Source organism: Sesamum indicum, linkage group LG3, assembly GCF_000512975.1.
Source record: "Sesamum indicum cultivar Zhongzhi No. 13 linkage group LG3, S_indicum_v1.0, whole genome shotgun sequence".
NCBI lineage: Eukaryota > Viridiplantae > Streptophyta > Magnoliopsida > Lamiales > Pedaliaceae > Sesamum > Sesamum indicum.
This window is the reverse complement of record NC_026147.1, coordinates 15,390,413-15,412,626: the sequence shown is the minus strand read 5'-3', so window position 1 is coordinate 15,412,626 and position 22,214 is coordinate 15,390,413. Positions and strand designations below refer to the sequence as shown.

General features: G+C 31.5%; 1 protein-coding gene across 1 annotated transcript; it reads right to left on the bottom strand.

The window, feature by feature from the left end:
* On the bottom strand, positions 12,925-15,789 carry LOC105158453 (glycerol-3-phosphate 2-O-acyltransferase 6-like). Its single transcript, XM_011075218.2, has 2 exons — positions 15,139-15,789; positions 12,925-13,973 (listed from the first exon to the last, which is right to left on the bottom strand). The coding sequence occupies exons 1-2, from the start codon at positions 15,769-15,771 to the stop codon at positions 13,071-13,073; spliced, it is 1,536 nt and encodes a 511-aa protein (XP_011073520.1). The 5' UTR covers positions 15,772-15,789; the 3' UTR covers positions 12,925-13,070.

Here is a 22,214-nt window from a genome sequence, read left to right as displayed (position 1 = left end):
AAAAAATATATACATTATAATTTTAATAGAAATTACAAGACCTTCGGGATAGGCATTAAAAAATAATTCGTAATCTCAATGGCAAATGCTCATAATAGCATAGATAGAAAAAATGGATAATTGAGCCATTTTTTTTTTCAAAAATTAGTATAATTATACGTAGATTTGATTTCAGAAATTATATAAAAGATTTGTCTATAATTATATCAAATCATAAAGAAAGATGATGTAATTATCTCTACAGAAAAAAGGAAGGAGAGATAGGGACATTAAACTAGTTTTACTATCAAATTTCAAGTTGACTGGAAAGGATAAGAATAAATATCTTGTGGATTGAGTTGCTTTAACTTTTTCGGGATAGTATGCATTATTTCGAATTTTCAAGAACACCAGAGCAAATATAATCTTTAATCATCGTAAATTGGTATGATTAAAAATAAATAGTCACAGTAAATAATTATTAATCACAATTACCAATGATTTTAGCCAGTAATTTTTGTGAGTGTGGCTAAAATATTTGTCATGATCAACAATTATGGGAAAAATATTTGCATCGGCTCATAACCATGGGAGAAAAATTTTTCATAGTGGATAAACTATTTTTTTGTGTCGATTTTATCTAAGTGTAATTAATAATAATTATTTTTCATAGTTTCTAATCCATAATCATTAAGAGTGTAAAAAATAATAATTTCTTTTACAGTAGAATGTTCTAAAGTAATATAATAAACCTACCTTATATATATATAAATAGCATGTGGGATTGCTCAACACAATTGCATGGGAAAGATGATGGCCCCTCATCAATTTCTACTGCTAATTATCTTGATTATATATCCAGTTATCACATGTGGGGATGATACTAGTGAGAATTCAGTGGATGGACCAAAGTTTTATTCCTTGATGGAGTTTGGTGATAGCAAGCCATGGAAGTATATACCGTATGTTCCTCCACTGCGTAAGCCGATTAAGACACCACGACCGAAGGTGAAGCATCTACCACCACGTCGTCCGCCTCCTGGCCGACCTCCTCCTCCTAACCGACTTCCTCCTCCTCGTCTAGTTGTTGATACCTCCATCAACTTTCATGGTTCGTCGTCTTTGTTTGGATCACATTCTAGTGAAAGTATTGATAGTAGTAGTCGATAATAAATATTATGTGAAAGTATCAAATATGTAGTCAGATAACAAACTTTGTCTCGCAAAATGATTAACATATTCTGCATTGGAGCAAAAGTCTATTTACTAACTAGGTCTCTACTTATTTGATAATTTATCCGTTTGAAATAATATACAATAGTCGTGGTTTTTGTTTTACAAATTTCATACGTATCCTCGAAAACGCAAATATGTAATAAAGTGCACATATATATATATATATATTTCTTCATGCCGTCGCCTAAATATTTGGGATTTTCAACCTTTTTCTTTGGCAATTCAAAAGTACAGGAAATATGACTAACAATCACTACAAGAAACTAACTACATAGCTATGAAAATAAATCCAGTTTCATGCTAATTAGCAAAGAAAAATCTTGCTAAATTCGTTGCTAATCTACATTATTTGCTGAAAATAATTTACTTGCTAATGAATTTAACAATGAAATATTTACATAATTCATTTAAAAAAGATAATTTTCCTATTATGAAGAATTACATTACAATAAAAGAACATAAATCAGCAACAAGATATATAAAGTGAATTTGCTCTTATGGTAAAAAAGATCTCTGTATCCTTGCTCAGCAGATTCTGAAGACCATAATAGAAGGATATGTGAGAATTTGAAATTGTTAGTTGGTAACTTATACATTGATACGACAATCTTTTGAAAACATCAAGAGATAGATCCGTACATGTAATTTTCATTTTTATATCTATGTTTATAAATTAGACATACATCCACCAGAAATATTTGAATCTTGAATGGTATGAAAAGGACTCTTGCGTATCGAATTTCACCCATAATCCGCGTAAAATCAATTCTTTTGGGGTTATTTGGAGGTGAGCAAACTGAAGAAAAGTAGAAAAGTTTTGGAGAAAATATTCTCATTCTTTTGTTTTGTTGGACTTATGGTAAGTTCTTGAGTGTTCAAGTAAGTAGATCTCTCCATACATATATATATATATATATATATATATTTGCTTTTGAAAAATATAGATTTTAAATGTTACTTTGAGTGTTTTTAATAAAAAGAACACGTTTGTTGAATTGTTTTACATGTTTTTGATGCTGCAAAAGAGTGAAATAGGATGGTGTGGAAAAACACTAATATGTTGCATTTCTGATTTATGGTCTATTTATATAAACTATATTTGCCTTTTGGATAATTAGACATACATACACTAAAAACGTCAACATTATTTATACAAAGCACCCCTATTTTTAGGGAAAATACACATACATCTCTAAAAAATATTAACATTATTATACAAACTACTCCAGCCTTTTGGTTGTCAGAGGTACTTTCCTCATTACACTTTCACAATATAATCATCCAAATTAAATCATCCACCACCGATACAATTTAAAATAATCAGTTCCAGCACTAAGCTCTTTTCATTTTGCATCATAACTCCTTCATATCCGACGTAGCTCTTTTCATAGAGTATTATAGCTCTTTTCATTTTATTTTACCACACAAGCTATTCAATAACATCAAGGAGTATTCATATCACAATTATATTTAATTACCATCATTCTGCTACAAGAAAACAGGGTATAAAAGACGAAAAATTCTATTTCCAAAACTAATATTTCAATCATTGAAAATAAATAACGATGAAAAAATCAGTCGCCGCACTCTCGGGCTGAAGGCCCGGTGGCTAAATATATATTCTTCTCTAATTCTTTCATAAACAACAACAAAATGTTAGAATAATCTGTCTCTATTTTCATGGATAATCCTTTGTGATTCCGTCGATAAAGAGAAATAATTTTTTTGTCTCTAATATGTCTATAATCCGTCCCTGAAGCAAAAATTTTTATTTGTTACTTCCTTTTGTAATTCCATTTGTAAATCCTTACAAATTTCTATCTCTGATTCGTCTTTAATCTCCAAAAGCTTTCCGTCTCTAATCCATCTCTAATAGTTCTTTTTCGATTTTACAAATTTTTTTATTTTTGTACCCATATTAATATCCAGCTCATTATATTATAAAAATACACCCAATCAATATATAAACTCTGAACTTCTCAAACCAACAACAACAAATAATAACCAATAGCATCATGGAGTACTCATATCACAATTATATTCGATTTTCATCACTCCTTTGTTTCTATATATCACTATTCTCGTGAGCAACTAGTGGCGAAAAATCACATCTCAATATATATCCATTTGCAAAAACTAACAACAACATTATTCAACAAATGAAATATTTCAATACATTCCTTAGCACACTTTGACAATATAGGGATTCAAATTAAATCATCCACCACTCATGTAATTCCAAATAATTAGTCTCAGCACAAACTACACACCTTCATAAGGGTAGTAGCCTCACAAGGAAAAAAAAACATATATAAATAATACTAATTATTTACTTACCGTGATCTTAGATTAATTTAATTAGTATATAAGAAGTTGTTCAATCCTCTACTTTGTCACCGTCTTATAATAGTTATAAGGCACATAGTTAATATCTCGAAAATTTTGTAATTTATAATTAAAATATTAAATAGTATTCGTACATTTGCACCAACTTTTTAATATTTTATTTCTATCGACATTCAGATCTTCGTTCAGTTTCTTCTAAATAACTGGACAATCTAAACTTTCTAAAAATATACATTTATCTTATTAATTAACTCATTAGAATTTATTTTATTAAACCCATCATCTTCTTATAGCTATGGTTCTTAATAAAAAATCTTGATTAAATTATCTCAAAATTCTTTTATTAGTTTCTAACAAATTTAATATTTTTAAGTATAACTTTATAATATTTCTCAATATAATTTTCTAATATCGTTATATGTCTTTCATAAATTTCTCACTATTATAAAAACTAATTAAATACCTACCCATGTAATTAAATATCTGATAAACCAATCCGATTAAATTGAACAAATCAACTATAAAATGATTAAATTTAATAAATTAAGTAATTTAATTTATTGTTATAGCATTCATAATCCAATTGAGACATTTAATCGATCACTAATCTATAATTACTCAAATTCAAAAAACTTTTTGAATTAAATATTAAATTGAATAATATAAATTATATTTAATAAATGCACAACTAAATAATATAGTTATATAAATTAATACTAATTTAAAATAATTCCGTACCCCTCTGTTTTCCGAAACGTGTGTGTGCGTTGCTGTGTGTGTATGAATGTGCGTGCGCTGCTGTGTGTGTGTGAGTTTGTATTATGTGTATGTGTGCATATTAATATGGACAAGAGAGGCCCACCGCCTCATTCATTCTACACTCTCTCTCTCCCTTCAATTCTACAATATATTATCTATAAATATAATATTATTATTTTATATATTTAATTAAATTTTTCTCAAAATACCCATTACGTCCTTCCTAATTTTTTAATTAATATAATTTGCCTCCAAATATTATAACGAATTTCAATTTAATCCATTCAAATTTTATTTTATCCCAAATTCAATCTATAATTTATTTACTAATTAAATTTAAATTTTTAACAATTACCAATTAGTCTCTCAATTACGTGAAAATTCTACAGGCGTCACACACACACACACCCGACACACACATACACACACACACCGCACACGCACACACACACCCCGCACACACACACAGACATACACACACACACACACACCGCACACGCGCACATACACACACTCATAAATAAGCATAAAATATGGTGAAACAAAGATGACATCCTGCACGAAAAAGAATTGTGTAGATGGTAATGAAGACTTAAAAATTAAAGTACAACGACAAATGTAACAAGACGCAAATGACATTCATTGGCGCAGAAGATAAAAGCAGCACCTCACTTGTTCTATGTTCAAAATAAAAGTAAAATATGTTCTATTGTAATACACACACACCCCCCTCACACACACAGACATAGAGACACACCCCACACATACACATACACACACACACACACACACACACACACACACACACACACACACACACACACACACACGGGGCAGCGTTGATGCCATCGCTTCCACCACCATTTTTTTCAATTAAAAGTAATTAAAAATATTAAGAATAGATAAGTTTTTAAAAGAATTGACTTATGCTTTTTAAATATATAAATAATATAAAAAAAGTATTTAGTATTATTTAAATAAATATTATAATTTATTAAAACATATGTTTTTAATACACGTGTCATAATACGTGGACATACAGGTGGATACGTTACAGGACATTTCAGCAGGTATTTGCCACGTGCGCATTTTTCAGCTAAAATTCTAAATATTATCGAAAAATTCTAAAAAGGCCATAAATCGAATTTAATTTCATTTTTTTTTCAAACTTATTGGATTAATTAATTAATGGGTACGGGTTGCTGTAGGTCGTAAACTTATTGTACTAGCTTTAGTTGTGGCTGTATGTATTTCTGTAGTTGTTTGGTTGTTGCACGTAGACATGTCTTAAGCATGTGATCGATCATAATCCGGCTTTCAAAATGTATAAAAATTGCATCCCTTTTTGTAATAATGAAAATAAAGCTTGCGAGGATTACCCCTTCACTCAAAAACTTTTACAATTGCTTTTTATAACAATTGTATCAATGCTTCGTTGATACAATTGTTATTTCTTGAAACTCGAGAAATGGATTGTTAAAAAAGAAAATATAGTACAATAGTGCTCCTTATCACGCGTCTCCCTCGACAGGTCAAGGGATACGCCACAGTCTATTACAATGCACACGTACTAACAGAGTTGGTAACTTAATACTGAGAATACGTTGACGGACATCTTCCACAATTAAGTTAGCCACAACGCTCGGAGGTCTCTCCTCATTCTTAAAGCGTTTCAAATTTCTCTCCCTCCAAATATGGTAGACGCACGAACCAAGCAGGGTACGATAGGCTAATTTGTAGATTGTAATCGGTAGGAAATTATATATAATTTTGGTGAATGAAATAATGGGATTTTGGGGAATATTTGGTTGATTCAATGATAAATTTTAGTGGCACTATAGGAATATTTTTCGTGTGAATTAATTGCCTTCCAATGCTCACAATGCAACGATCAAGAATGACCATTTTGTCATTGTGTTTAAAAAGTGGACCAATTTGATTTGCTGGATATGTATTAATTATATGAAGGGCATTTTAGTCAAATACTCTTTTTTCATGAGTTTTGACTGGAAAATGTGGCTGGAAGGACGACATTGCAAAAATCGAAAATGCATAGGATGATCTTACAATTAATTTATATACATAGAGATGAAAAAATAAAAATTACCCACATTCATGCATAGGTTAATAATACTTAAAAAAATAATTTAAAAATACATGCTATCTAAAATTTAAACCCTGAATCTGAATTTAAGTTTTTGAAATCAAATTTGTATATTTTGGATTAAAGGCAAAAAGTACCTTTGAGAATGAATAATATTTTAGTCTTATATCTTTACTGTATTAGAACAAATTACCATTTTAAGTATATTTCTTGATTGGACTTGACTATTGAGATAATTTATTTTTAATAATAATTTTGAACGATAAATATAATAGAAAGTATCAAAATAACAAATATATAATAATCTTCATGACTAAATTAATATGAAAATTAAAAACAAATGGTTCAAATAGAGTCAAAATATATAGGTGGAAATTTGCGCATTTTTTCTTATATATTTATCACTTTTCATTTTAAAATTGCCATTACATAAGAAAATAATAAAAAAAATAAATTAAAAGCATCTATTGAGTATTAATTTGATATTAATGGCAAAAACCAGGTACCAATTAATTCATTTGTAATTAAATTAATACTAAAAATGACATTAAATATTGATTATTCAAATTTTCTAGTTTTAGTATTTAAGTGAAATTTACAACTTTACCTTTATTCAATGTATTTTATCTCTTATCTCAATAATCAAAGCTCATATAGCCGAAGACCGAGCATTAAACTTGTTTTTCCCTTCATTTCATGTTAATCGATAAGTTAAAAATGAAATTGAACAATGGGATAGTATAGATAATCTCATAGATCAAGTTGATTTCAATATAATTATCATCCCTAATAAAAATGAGATAATTACATTCTCCACTCCTGAAATTTGATGTAATTATACGTAAACCCCATGTGGTTTGGAAAATTACATTTAATACTTCTAATATTTACTTTCGTCTAACAAATAATTTCCTGAGTTAGTCAAAATTCACTGAATTTGCTGATATTAACAAAAAAAAATTGAAAACAAAATCTATATTTACTCCCCATTGACTTATATATAGCAGGTCAAACAAATATTTTTATAATCAAATTACCCTTGTACGTCTTCACACGTCAATGCATGTGAGGAGGTTTATCTTCACCGCTACAGGAGTAGTTTAGTCTCAAAAAATTATTTGACCTACAACCAATTGATTTTAAGTCAATCAAGGGTAAATATCACTTTTCATTCAATTTTTTTTATTAATATCAACAAATTCAGTGAATTTTCACTAACGGGTAACTTATTTGTTAGATGGAAACAAACCTCAAGGGTGATAGATAAAATTTCACAAATTATAAGAGATTTACGTGTAATTACAGCAGGCGAGTGTAACTATCCCTATAAAAATTTGTGCTTAAATTGTCAAAATTGCTAGTTTGCATCGCCTATATATATAAAGAATGTAGTTGATTCAAGTACTTGCATAAATTGGACAGAAGATGGCTCCTCACTTCTTACTATTCCTAATTAGTTTGATTATTCTTCCCATCATCTCTTTTGGTTATTACGCGGATGAAAATACTTTGGATGTTGGACCAAAGTTTTCTGCTTCTCAATTAGGCCAAAATCCTCTGCTGGAGACGGATAGCAATGTTGTGAAAAAAGGGCATATTCCGCTGCCAATTGAAATCAAGTCTAGGAGCCCAAGAGGAAGACGACCGATTAAAAGGCGTCCTCCTCCTCGGCGCCGACGTCCTCGTCGGTCACCTCCTCCTCCTCCGCCACCGTCGGACGACGAAGGTGGTGATGAAGGCAGTGGTGATGAAGGCAGCGGGGATGAAGGTGGCAGTAATCATGGTGATTTTCGTGGATAGATTTCATGTGTGAAGATGAAATTAATATATGGTCCATGAAATTTTCGTGGATGGTCTAAGATAGTTACCTATTTTTAATAAAAAAGCACAAAGTTGTTCTTGTTATGTTTTTGTGTTTAATATATTAAGAAGTACATCATGATTTTATGTATTAATTTACTACAAGCACGAGACCGAAGAAAATGTGAAAATGACACAAATAAATAAGGATGCAAGCGAGTCGAGCGTGACTCAACTCGACCACGATTAGCTCAAACTTTTGAGCTTGTTAAAAAAATTATGTAATATAATTAAAAAATAAAAATAAGAATAATTAATTATGTTATTTTTTGGAAATAACTATATTAGATTGACAAAGAAGAAATTATGTGGATCTAAATATTCCTAATTTTTCTGAAATTGGTTTATAAGTTTAACAAATCGAAAACTAATTAATATAATATAAGATACACGTGGTACTGCCTTCCAATTCTTGTACCTTGTTGACGTCTAGCATCGTTGAGCATAAAATCTAGAACTTAAATAGAAGGTTGACATCTATCAACACACTCCACATGCTCGAGAAGCATTTCATGGAAGGTAATTGGGATCAACTTCTATATGAATACGTGATAATCATGACTCTTCATGCCGTACATCCTCAGTTCCTTCATGTCGACACAATAAGCAAAATTAGATGTGCGTAACCATAAAGAAACTTAAGATGGCTAATTCATTCACATATCTTCCTCTTCTGATCCTTCGTCAGGGTATATACGGCTTTAGACACCACGTTCTGCCTCCTTTCATCCACCTCAAGCTCCGGTAGATCACTTATGATCTTTGAGTCCTTTCGTGCATTCAGATTGTACATTATTTTTTCCTTTATGTTCATCACGATATTGAATATATTGTCTAACACATTATTCTCAATGTAACATGATTGTGTCGTATTAGTGTCTCCCCCAGTACTCGAGCTTTCAGAAGTTTTTCTTTGTCCACTTATGTTCACTTTGTAGCAGGGTGGGAGTGCCAATAGTACTTCAACTGCAGGACTGAACTCTGCAACCCAATCGCGAATTTGTTTTTCCTGTCAATCTTGGACGTGCAATATTCCTTTCTACTCAGTTGTTAGTAAATATTTTCTTGTTCCTATGGTATGGATGGTCTTGGTGGAGGAACAATCTATGGCAATTAAAGTAGTACGACTTCCTACCGTTCTGTAAATGAAATGCACGTGTTTCATCCATACAAACTGAACAACCCATAACACCAGCGGTACTCCAGACGCCATCCCATAAGTTGGTAGGCTGTTCGAGGTCCACATCAACGCGGCACGCATCGTGAATGTCTCGCTATTTGCTTATCGTGTGCCAGTACATCCACATAGTACAAATTCTGCAACTCCTTGATCAACGACTCCAAGTAAACAACGATGAGACATTTCGAATTGGAAGGGCCAGAGATCACCATTGTCAGGGACATATACTCAGAACTCATGCACATTCCAGGTCGGAGATTGTACGGTGTAAGTACAACAGGCCAACAAGAATACGTACGGCCCGTGCGATGCAAATCTATTCATGCACAAATCCAGTCTAGTATTATGGGGGTCTGCTGCAAAATCGGGATATGTACGATCAAAATATTTTCATGCCTCTGCATTACACAAATGACACATGGATCCCTCGTTCGTTTAACGGTTAGCATGCCCCATCATTGGCTTGGCCGTTGCTTCTAAAGCATACAACCTCTACACGCGAGGGGTAAAGTGGCAAGTACCTAAGAACGACATATGGGATCTTCTTACGGTTAGTATTTTGCTCCCTAGTCGACTTGTATTTACTTTCTCCACAAAACCTACAGTAGTCCAGATCTATATCGTCTTTCCAATACAATATGCAATCATTTTTACATGCATCAATATTCTTAATAGGTAAACACAAGTTTTTTATCAAATTCTTAGTACTATAGTAATTGAGGGCCAGTGTGTGATAGCAGCGGAATATATTATTAGCCCATTAGAATATTAAAAATCATATGTTCGCTCAGATAAATGGATCTTGGCCTTGATATGTACCAACTCAACAATAGATGCCAATTGAGATTGAGTGCAACCATTCCACAACGGCTGATCGACAGCATGCACCACATCATAAAAACGATCTACCAACCCAGACACATTATTACAGGGGCTCACTCCTTAATATGAACTAGGTTCGACATCAGTAGGACAAAACCTCGTAGCACCATCGAGCGCACCATCCTGGTTATAATTAGACTTGAAACCCAGTCCAAAGGCATAGAAAACCATCCTCTGCGCCTAATCCATCTACACCGCATCACTCCAGTGCGTACTGGTATCCTCATCCTCATGAGCAGTGGGAGTTTGCTCATCTAAGTGGGGGCAGGACGTCCTCAAAGTACTCCTGCACTCTCTCATCGTCATGTGAAGTTCAATCATAATACTCCAGTATAATTACTTTCATATACAAGTTAAAATTTACCCGATTCGGGGTTTTGAAAATTTTGTTTTTGCACTTCCGACATAGACATTCAATTTTCTCACCGTCCATATATGTATGTCGAGACCTGGCCCATTTTATGAATGCAGTAACACAATCCTCAAACTCCACCATAAGACCCGGCCTCCTTGGCAGGTTTTTCTCATACATCCGTCTCCTCAACTATCTTAACATGATGAGTCCTACACACATATACATATTTTATCATAATATTAAATTAATTGATAAAAGTATAATAAATATAATCAATAGACAAAAAAAGAGATCAAATATCACAAAAATTCGAGAGAGATTGACAAACAAGAGTATAAAAATATTAGTGGAATAGTGAGAAATCAAGAAAATTCAAGAGAGACCGAGGAAATAGAGAGAATATAAGAAGAATGAAAGAAGATATTGATATTAAATGGAAATATAGGAACATATATATAGAAAAATTGAAACGATCGTAGGAACAATTTTTGGCACACATAAATAACCGTCGATGCACATTTAGGAACAGTGTTAGGAACACATGGAGGAACGGTCATGTATCTGTTAAAATATTTCCATTGTACCATTATTGGAATGATTTTCGTAATAGTATTATTATAAATACATATAAATCGTTCCACATTATAACAGTTTTTGACATCGTACTTGTAACACATTCAGTTTCAAATAAAACTCACATTTAAGAACGGTCTTTTTAATATTGGTTCTCCTATGCATTAAAAGTGTTCCAAATTGTACTTCATTGTGGAATGAACTTACGAACCGTCATCTTTTCATCACTTTTTGATTCACATTAGGAACAGTCTTTTCTTTTTCGTCCCTACTTTTAATTTTGTGTTCCAAAATGAGTTTCAATTATTTACCATTACAAGTTTGGATCGGTATTAAGAACACATTTTGTAACACTAGTTTTGGAACAGTTTTGGTAAAGGTGAAGCCGCCCCAAAAACAAATAACACAAAAAGGGAGAATCGTGACGTCAACAACCTATTTTCATTCCTCAAGAGTACTAAAGGCCGTGACAATATGGAACGATGTTTGGAACAATCGTCCCATCCGTCCTGAATCCCATTTTTTTTTTTTTTTTGGGCAGTGGTACACAAATAATATAATAATAAAAACTAATATTAATTAAATAAAATAAAGTACATACAATTACATGGCTATTAATATTATAAGTTACTAAGCAATGAGGTTTTTTTCCATAAATGTTTAGAAATAAAAATAGTAGAAGACGTCGAGTTAATAGAAACATTATAATCAAGCAGAGAGAATTGCAGTTTCAGTTATCAAACTATGCTACTAAAGTCATCAAACAATCAAGGCTGACAATTTTGGTTCACAAATACTGCATTTTCTTATAGAATTCGTCATTTTTCATTTAACATCAAATATAAAGGAAAGTGAAGGGGAAAAAATATATACTTTTCCGACTAAAAAGTAACCCTCTTCAAGGTTTAGAAAGAAACACTCATTTTTGTTAATTGTATTAACAGAGAAAAACATTAAAAAATGAGTTCAGGCACTTCGTTTTAGGAATAAATATTCTACTTCATTTTCAGATCAATTCAAAAGTTTAGTCTCAGAATTACCTACGTAAGAGGAATTACATAATTGAAAATGAGGATGAAAAACCATTAACATATATATCATCTGCCTTTCACAGGATTCTAATTATAGTTGTAGCACAGAACCCATTGGACTTTGAAATCTATATTAAAGTTAAAGTCGCGTATTGATGTAGGGATGTTGATTTCGAATAATTAAGTCGGATAAAAAATTTGATTAATCAAAATTTTGATACACCAAAATGGCGTACTGAATATCGAACAAAAATATTTAATTCGGTTAGATAAAAATTAAATTTATTCCCGATTTGATTTTGTACCGAATAAACTGAAAATTAAATAAAATATAATGTAACATTAATATATTAATTAAAAAATACTTGTTAATTAATAATTATAATTAATTAAGAATGTATTGACCATAAAATTATTATTTGTTATTGTAAACATGGATATTAAGATTTTATTATTTATATATTATATTTATATTTTTTTTATAGCCGATTCGATTCGTCACAGGAATAAATAAATTAAATTGAACCAAATATCAAATCTACAATTTGATTAATATATATTCGATAAAATTTGAATTTTTGATTCAATCAGATTAATCGTAAATTGCACACTCTAATCGTATTCAACTCCGGCACACATTTTTATTTCCAGCAAATTAAACACCCAAATTTCACATCTACGAACTAACATTCTAATTCGTCGACTGATGATAACAAAGCGAGCGAACTACAGTGTTGAAAATAAACACGCGTAAATGCAGCCATTTCAACCGCCAATAACCTTGGTAGCTGCACGCACAGGTTGTTGCCCCACAAGACCATCTGTCCCAGCCAATGCTCTATACTTATCCTTCCTAGTAAGATTGGTACATTTATAGTTCAAAGTCTTTGCAATCATTTCTTGAACACTATTTGCAACCTCATGGCTGGATTTTCCTGCACTGCAAGTCTGATCAGGCGATAGCTTGTTCAAGAATGTGACCTCATATGCCGGGACAGGGTTCATAAAGAAGAAGAAAGGGTCTAGCCATTTGTGCCCTCTAGCTGTTGTACCATGGAACATACTGGTTTTCACGACGATGGCCACCGGCACAATTTGATCTGTCAGTTCAGCAAACAAGGACGAGAACCTAAGCAAATAGGGTTCTCGACAGGTAGTCCCCTCGGGGCACATCACCAAGTATCTTCCTTGATCCAAAATATCGTTGATCAGTTGAGCATCCTTGGTACGTTCTCGTGTAAGCCTAGAGGTCTTTATTGGGCTCAAGAACTCAGTAAAGCTCGCAACAGAGTAGGAGATGGTGGTGGTCATGCGACCAAGGGATGCGGATACGAAAACTGCATCGAGCACAGTTCTATGGGAGCAGACAAATACCACACCTCTTCTGGTGGAAGAACTTTTGGCACCACGAGGTGGGGTGCCTTTGACTGTGATTGGGCAACCCATGAAATTCACAATGTAGTACGTTAACGATATAGGAGATAGTGAACCGACGAGGACACGCAGGATGGATAATATAATGCCAATTGGAAACCATAGAATGATTAGTAGTGCCATCAATGGTGTAGGCTTCTGGACTAGTCGACCATCGTGGAAGATCACGGGCTTTGGTAACGCATCGTGTCTCACGGGACGTACCTCCGGCCTTGAGGGCACTATGTACCTTTCCTGCATCCATGCAAAGAGCAGTAATCGATCAAGGATTTCATGTATCATATGGATCATTGATTCGATATATTGATTTCTCTGTGTAGTACTCTTTTTTCAACAAGATATTTTTTAAGATGTACAAATCATCGTATCAGATTAGGATAAGTGCTTCGAATCTTCTATTTCAATTTAGGCCGTGTTTGCCATTGTACGTCAGAATCCTATAAACAGATCCCAACCAACTTCTGCAACTTATTAATAAAATTGTAAAAATTAAGTCGTTTTTCTAAACACTTAATTTCAGTTTTTCTCCACTTTTTTTACCAAAAAAAATAAAAGTTATCACGAATATCCCATAGAATTATATATATCTCCTTTCCCACATTGCGTATGCCCTCCTGGCGTATACCTTCTATCAATTACCCTATTAGCACTCATTGCCTTAGATAAAAAAAGCATTTGGTGGACAACTATGTAACTTAGATAGCAGTTTGGATCTTCCATTGCAAGATAAAACACCAAGAAGAAAGAAGATCCAAACTGCAGGAAAAGGTGATTATTTCCTACACTAGAAATGGCTACTGCTTAAATATTATGACAAATCAACACCTTTTATCAGGGTTTAATCCAATTTATCCGCTGTGATATGAGAAATGAGAAAAAATGCTTTGTAAAAAAAAATAAAGCAAATTATTCCTCTGTATTTTTTAAAATAAAGCAAATTACCCCCCTCCCCCCTCATATCAATGGAAAATATAGGGGGTAATAGGGATTAATTTGCTATTTTTCTTTATAGGGAATTTTTCGTTCATTTACCATATCACACTAGAATAAATTACATTTAATCCTTTTTTATCATAGTCAAACAAAATGGATGCAAAAAATTAAATTTCAACCACAATTAATTTTCATGTCATAGTTTTAGCTATGTCAAAACATCTTCCATAATTTTTAGTTATGGCTAATGTTTAGACATCGTTTGCAAAAACAATAACTAATAATCATTACATAACTATAATTAATTAACATTTATCAGGATTAATTTTTCATTTTAACCATAAAAATTAATCATGACACAAAGTTACGATTTTTCTAGCAAAACTTACTTCACATATTTCATGTATTAGATATGTAAAATAATCTCAATTATAACTACAAAAGAATGGGGTGGTGAATTCAAAACCTTGCATAGTCTCATAAATGGAAAATCTGTCTTTCTGTCGCCGATGCCAATGTCCGGCATTGATTCAGCTCCAAACGCCCTTCTCAGAGCAATGGCCTTGTTCCTGCCAACAAGCACCCCGGCACTAGCCACAAATCCCGTCGCAATGCCCTTATACGACGATATCTCCGTGCCTAAAACAACGTCCACACCCAAATAGTTCTTCAAGAAGGGCTCGACCATGATCCTTGGATTTGCCGTTAGCACGCATTTTCTCCCACACGACGAGAACACACGCCAGGTCTCCGGATGCATGTCTTCAGAGTAATGCTTCGGCAAAACTGCGCTTGCAGCCGACTTAATTGCCGACACTTTCACCCCAGCAAACGTCGCGAAAATCAGTACACGGATGCCTGCGGCTTCTGATACGAAATAGTACAGAAACCCGGCGAGTGGAGATGCCAAGAGCAGTAGAAGTAGCCTTAAAATCCCTCCGACATCGAACGCAATTAGTGCAAAATAAGGGAAAGAACTGCGTCCGATGAGCAAGGTGCCATCCAAATCAGCTACCACAGTATGGTTCTCGCGGCCTTTGGAGTCACATTGGAAAATCGTGGGGATTCTGTTAGGTGTGTTTGTCTTTGGGACAGCCATACTGCTTATCACAAAGGCAATTCGGGATTGCAGCTTGTCATGTCTGTACGTAGATTATATAAGCCTGAATGCTACAGTTTCACAGGAGTAATTAATGACAAGGTTTAATTGCATTTTTAGTCCTTTAATTATGTATTTTGGGTAGTTTAGTCCGGTGACTTGTTGAGTTAATTGTAAACTGGTACTTCAACTTTTTTTAAATTCGGGATTTTAGGACAAATTTTATAGTTATTTCTAAAGTTGGTCAGAAAGTGACATCACAATTTCAGTCAACTTTGAAATTTCCGACCATAGTTAGGAAAATTCATAAGGACAATAATTTATTGATACTTAGCAATGAACTTAACAAGGAATAAGAATTCTAAGTTCTTGAAATTTCAAAATTAACATTAGAAAAACAAAATATTTTTTTGCCATAAATATTAAAAGGAATTTCAAGGCTGCAAAATTTCTTAGTTGGTCTTGGTCAGAATTTATTAAAGTTTCCTCCAAAAGTTTACTAACAAATATTTTCGTTATTAAATCTTTTAGCAAAATCAAAAACAAAAAAATTCTGTAATAAAATCAATGATGAACTAATCACCAAATATATATTTTTCTTGCTAAAATCATTGCTAACGTAAATTAGCAATGTATTTCACTAATTCTCAAGAAATTTGTGTTGCTACGAATGACATTATTTCTTATAGTGCATGAAAAGTAAAGGATCAATTTACGACTCCTAACAAATTATAGAATTAAAGTGTCAATTGACTATAATTGCAGGGATTAAAAAATATTGCAATTAAGTCTTAATGACAACATTAAAAGCCCATCCAACTCTTGAGCTAATAGAGTTATTAGCATACCCTCGGAGTAATTAATCTGGATTACAGCTAAACTTAATTAGGGGTAATGGGTATTAGTTAATGCAGTTTGCTGCTGTATTGCAGAGTCAAAAGTGCATGGGAAATGGTTAGGTCTTCTTAATTTTCAAGTTGCTGCACATTTCAGGAGACTACCCTGAAATAGTATCTTGATTAAAGCACCCATAATTAAAAGTAGATATGTTAATTAAAGATTGCTGCAAAAGAATCAAGTCAATTGATTGAATGTGTTTACCTAACTTTAATATTAATTATCATCTTCCACCACTGAAAAAAAAAATTGATTATTCCTTACCTATAATTTACGAATATTCCAAAAAATCACCCGATGCATTATCGGACATATACTCGAACACGGCATCCGCTTGTCCAAACATATGAAATATAAAAAAGAAAGAAAAAGACACGGCGTCAGACACGCCACAAACACGCATGTTGAGGTGTCCGATAAGTGCTGGAGGCTTGTCGGACACAGTTTTAGCACGCTTCGGGATTTTCTTTTTATAATTTCAAAAATTTTTGGGTTGTAAAAAAAATTAGGCTTAATAAAAAAGAATAAGATTTAATTCACTCCTTCCAGACTAAAAATTTTGGGATGAAATTACTAAAAATTTGAGAGATGATCATGATGATTTAACTAATTTGAATATGAGAAATTTTTCGCTGTGTAATTTTTAAAATAAACTGATCATGTATATTTTTAAAGTCACATTTGGTTAAAAAATATAGATGTAAGACATGTTTATTTTATATTTTATCTTGATATTTTCATGAGTGTATATTTTAATTTTATGAAAAATTGAGAACATATATATAATATATATTATATGTACCCATGTAAGTACCGTGTCGTATTCTAAATTTTTTGTATTTTTCGTGTCGTATTATGTTCGTATTGTTGTGTCTATATCCATACATCATAGTTCCTTACACTATAAATCACTATGGTTTAAAATTTATAGTAAATCAATACTATCTATGTCCGGTCTATAACTTCACCCACAGTTAAAATATTTGCAAACACTTGCAGAAACAATAATTAAGAATTATTGCATAATCATAATTTACTAGTATCCGAAATAATTTTTTTATTTTAACGATAGTAATTAACAACAGTGAAACGTCATATATTACTTAGTGCGCTATAAAATATGCAAGGATATTGTGTGTGTTTATATATATTGCAAGTGCTTTAAAAAATATATATGTCGAACTAGCTATACAATATTTTAGCTTATGTGATGAAAAATTATGGATAAATGATAATGAAATTTATTAATAATTAGTATTAGTGATTGGAGCATACTCGATGCGGGTATATATACTTTCACAATCGTGCAGTGGAGATCGAATTCCTCATCTGAATGCGGGTTTTGGGATCACAATTGTGCAGTGGAGATTGAATTGCTCGTTTGAATGCAGGTTTCGGATCTTTGGAGCTAGTAGGGTTTGAGAACCTTACCCAAGAATATGTCACACGGGTCCCATAATTTTTTGGGTATTCCCACTTTAATGAAGAGTTTTTTTGTCATTTTCTAAAAGGGTGAAGTAATATACCCTCATCATATAGTAATACAAATTAATTAATTCCTCGTTTCTGTATGGAAAAGAAAATTCAACTTTGGAATGTTGATTAATTTCTAAAAATGGAGACTAGAAATGAAATCAAACAAGCTCTAAATTATCTAGTAGTAATATGTATGTATATATATACATATATCCATATCTTTTCTGCATATTCTGCATAGTACTGTGTTTATATATGTCGAATTACACCTCACAGAGTGTGCAGTTTATTAGTAAATTATTAATTTTATTTCCATTAAATAAAACGATAAATTTTATTTAGACCTCCTATCTAAATCTATCTTTTTCTAAATAAATAATTCTAAATCTATTTCACTACGCACTCAATATTAAAAGGGAAAAAATGTAATTTTAGTTTTGCAATTTAAGAGGGTGATATTCTTTCTTCGGGACGAATTTTATTTTCACAATTTAATCTTATAACATTAATTTTTGATAATTTTAGTCTTTTTTCCAGCCAATTTTAGTTCTATAACTTAAAATATTAAATTTTTTATCTCGCACAAATTAATTTATAGGATTAAAAAATTACAACTTAATTGAGAAGTCGCATGTAATTTTCTAACCAAATTAACTATAAAATGACTAAAATTGCCATCCTTCATAATAAAAATACCATCCTTCATAAGTTATAAAATTAAAACTTCGATATTAAATGCAAGAATATAAATGAGGTGCATGGAGTCTAATTTTCTATTCTTGTGGTCCTTCTTATTCCTAATTACCTCACCGTGCAGCAACACATTGAGAGCAGGCAGTCCTATTTCTCCACTATTACACCCCCTTTTTTTCACAAATTAATTAGATTTATAAATTTTGGTAATTAGGTCGTTCAAATAGGATGGGACCCCAATATTTTAACTCTTTTATAAATCGATCAAATTTCTAATATGTAATTAATGTGTAATGTTTATTTACATTATCCAATCTTGTTTATAGGAACGATACCATGTGCTTATTTCAAACCCCATTGTCTGAATGGATGACCATATAGCCAAGTGTCCCACATTTATTCCAACTAAGGAGCTTGAGCAGCTTATATGCCCCCAAAACCTCCTCTTGCTAGTGAAATGTCTTTTTAGGACAAAATCATAAAATTATATGTAATTACAACGAGCAATATCTAATGTTGTAATGAACATCTATCGAATCACAAGCCACATTATATGATAAGATGAGAACTATTGTAACCTTATCAATTTACTCCCTGTAATATGTGCAATAAGCAAATACTCTCACATGAAAAAAGAATTAGCAAATTACCCCCTTATCTAAACCTTATCTAAGCAATTTTATAGGATATTTTTGTTTATTTTTCATATCACGGAGTAAATTTCTCACATTTTTAAATATAATTTAAAGCTAATTAAAAATTAATAATTTTTGGTAAAGTGATGGAATTTCAATTTAAACCCTTCACACGAAATTCCCATCACCTTACCGTTGCCACATTAAAAACAAGTCGTATATGCATAAAAGACGGATAAATAGGTCTAGAGAGTTGAACTAATAGTGCCCGACCCTATCAGTAGCCTAAATGGGAAAACAGCTCACTCACGACACCAGCATTTGAAAACATCTTATTAAAGATTATATGATAAGATCGCTGGCTATTAGGGCAGCGCCTAACCGGACCTTTACAATACTATTGATCCTAACTAAGATTTTTTTTATATTTAAGTTAGTCGGGTGTGAGATCGAGTAGTAAAATATAAAGATTTTTTTTCTCAATGAATGACGTACATTAACGCTGCAAAAATGGCTCTGAAATATTTATTGGCCTAAATACCCGTACTTATATAGGTTCACGTGCTGTGACTTTAACTTTTTTAAATGTTGAGTGATCGATTGATTACGAGTTTGGTTGGATTGGGTGCGACCTGAATTGGATAAAATATGATGGGATCCTTGATTTCTTGTCGTTTTTTTTTTTAGGTCCGATGGGGGGTATTTGAGTTTGTCCATTAAAAGCCCCTCTTATTCTTACAAACTATATTTTGATTGATAAATTTTAATTTCATGGAAGAATTCAAAAAAATAATTTTAAAAATGGGTTAATGTTAAAAGAATTTGAAATCTACTAATATTCAACTAAACATAGTTTAAAATATGAGTTGAAGAATTAATTTTTTTTTAAATTTAAAATTATTTGAACAAATCAAAATGTATTATAAAACTTGTGTAAATTGCAACAATATGAGAATTAGAAATGAGAGAGAAGAGAAGAGTATTTTATTGTTATTTCACTATATATTCGTCCAAATTGAAATGGCCTATTTATAGGTTCCAAAATTACAGCCAAAAGTCTTATAATTGATGAGAGTCGATGAATTCCAAGTGTTTACAATCTGTGAGAGAATGCAAAAGGGATGAGAAATGAAGATGAACATCCTCAAACACTAAAATTTCATAATGCACCCATTGGATGTCATTAATCAAGAATATGCCTCGTTAAAACCTTATTAGAAAAAATCCTGAGGAACAAAAACCTAGTGAAGGGAAAAGAGTATATTATTCTTCAATACGCGAATATATACTCTGTAAAACCCACAAATTTTAATACATAATTGTGGGATTAATTGGTAAATATTTATGAAATTTAGTTAGTTAGCAAATAAATTACAGATTGAAATTCGAATATATTTAAAATTTGAATGGAGTAAATTGAAATTCATTATAATATTTGAGAACAAATTATATAAATTCAAAAAATTAGGAGGGACGTAATGAATATTTTAAAAAAAATTAAAAAAAAATATTAAGATAGTTGAGGGTAGGCGGTGAATTAAATTGCCAAACACACACACTTTTAGCGACAAAAACGGGTATAAGAAACTTTTGTTTAAATTAGTATTAATTAATATAATTATATTATTTAATTAATATCTTTACTAAGTGTAATTTATACTATTCGATTTAATGTTTAATCGAAAAATTTTATGAGTTTGAGTAATTATGAATTAGTTATCACTAAATGTCTAAATTAAATTAGTGATGTTATAATTAATGATTTAAATTACATAATTTATTATATTTTAATTATTTCTATAGTTGATTTTTTCAATTTAAAACCAGATTAATTAATCAAATATTTACTTGTATGGGTATGTGTTTAATTAGTTTCTATAATAGTGAAAAATTGATGAAAAATATATAAGGATATTTTATATGAGAAATATTACAAAATTATATTTTAACATATGATATTTATTAGAAAGGAATATAAGAGTTTTGAGATAATTTAATCCAAAAGCAGAATTGCTATTGAGAATAGTAGCTACAATAAGATGAGGGGCTTACTAAAGTATATTCTTGTGAGTTAATTGATAAACTATATATATATATATATATATATATCCTTAGAAAGCCTAGATTGCCTAATTACTGAGAGAAAACAAAACGAAGATTTGCATTTCTATAGAAATTAAATATTAAAAAATTGTTGAAAATTGTACGATATTATTTAATATTCTATATAGAAATTACGATATTCTGAAAATTTTGGTTATATGTATTACAACTTATTACAGGATTCGAGGATAAAATAGACGATTGAACAACTTCCTATTTACTAATTAAAAAAATTGTAAAATCAAGGTAAGTAAATGATTAGTGTCATCTATATCGAGGTAAGTAAATGATTAGTGTCATCTATGTGACAAAATACTGAAGCTCGAAATGCAGTGGCACGAGGAAGAAGATGATGAGCAGAAGCCTTCCTTTTCTAAGTATGAAGAAAGTTGCCATTTCTCAAGTGAAACTAATGACTCTCTCACGTTTGAAGACAACCAAATGCGATTTACACTTTATGCTTAATTTTATGTAAACTGCGTCTTTATAAGTGAAGTAGCACTTTTGGTTATTTTCAGCAAACTAGCCGTTAGGTAGGAAGTTGGTTTAACTAACTTTTCTTTTCCTTTCTTCTTCACTTATGTTGTATATATATGCAGCATTACAGCAGCAACTGCAACTCAACTTCTTCCTTTCGAA

Bases quoted from the DNA above. Each gene is read 5' to 3' on its own strand.
- LOC105158453 (XM_011075218.2), bottom strand. From the start codon at position 15,771: ATGGCTGTCCCAAAGACAAACACACCTAACAGAATCCCCACGATTTTC. The intron at 13,974-15,138 runs GTTTTGAATTCA...GCATGGATGCAG, and splicing joins CATTTATGAGACTATGCAAG to GAAAGGTACATAGTGCCCTC.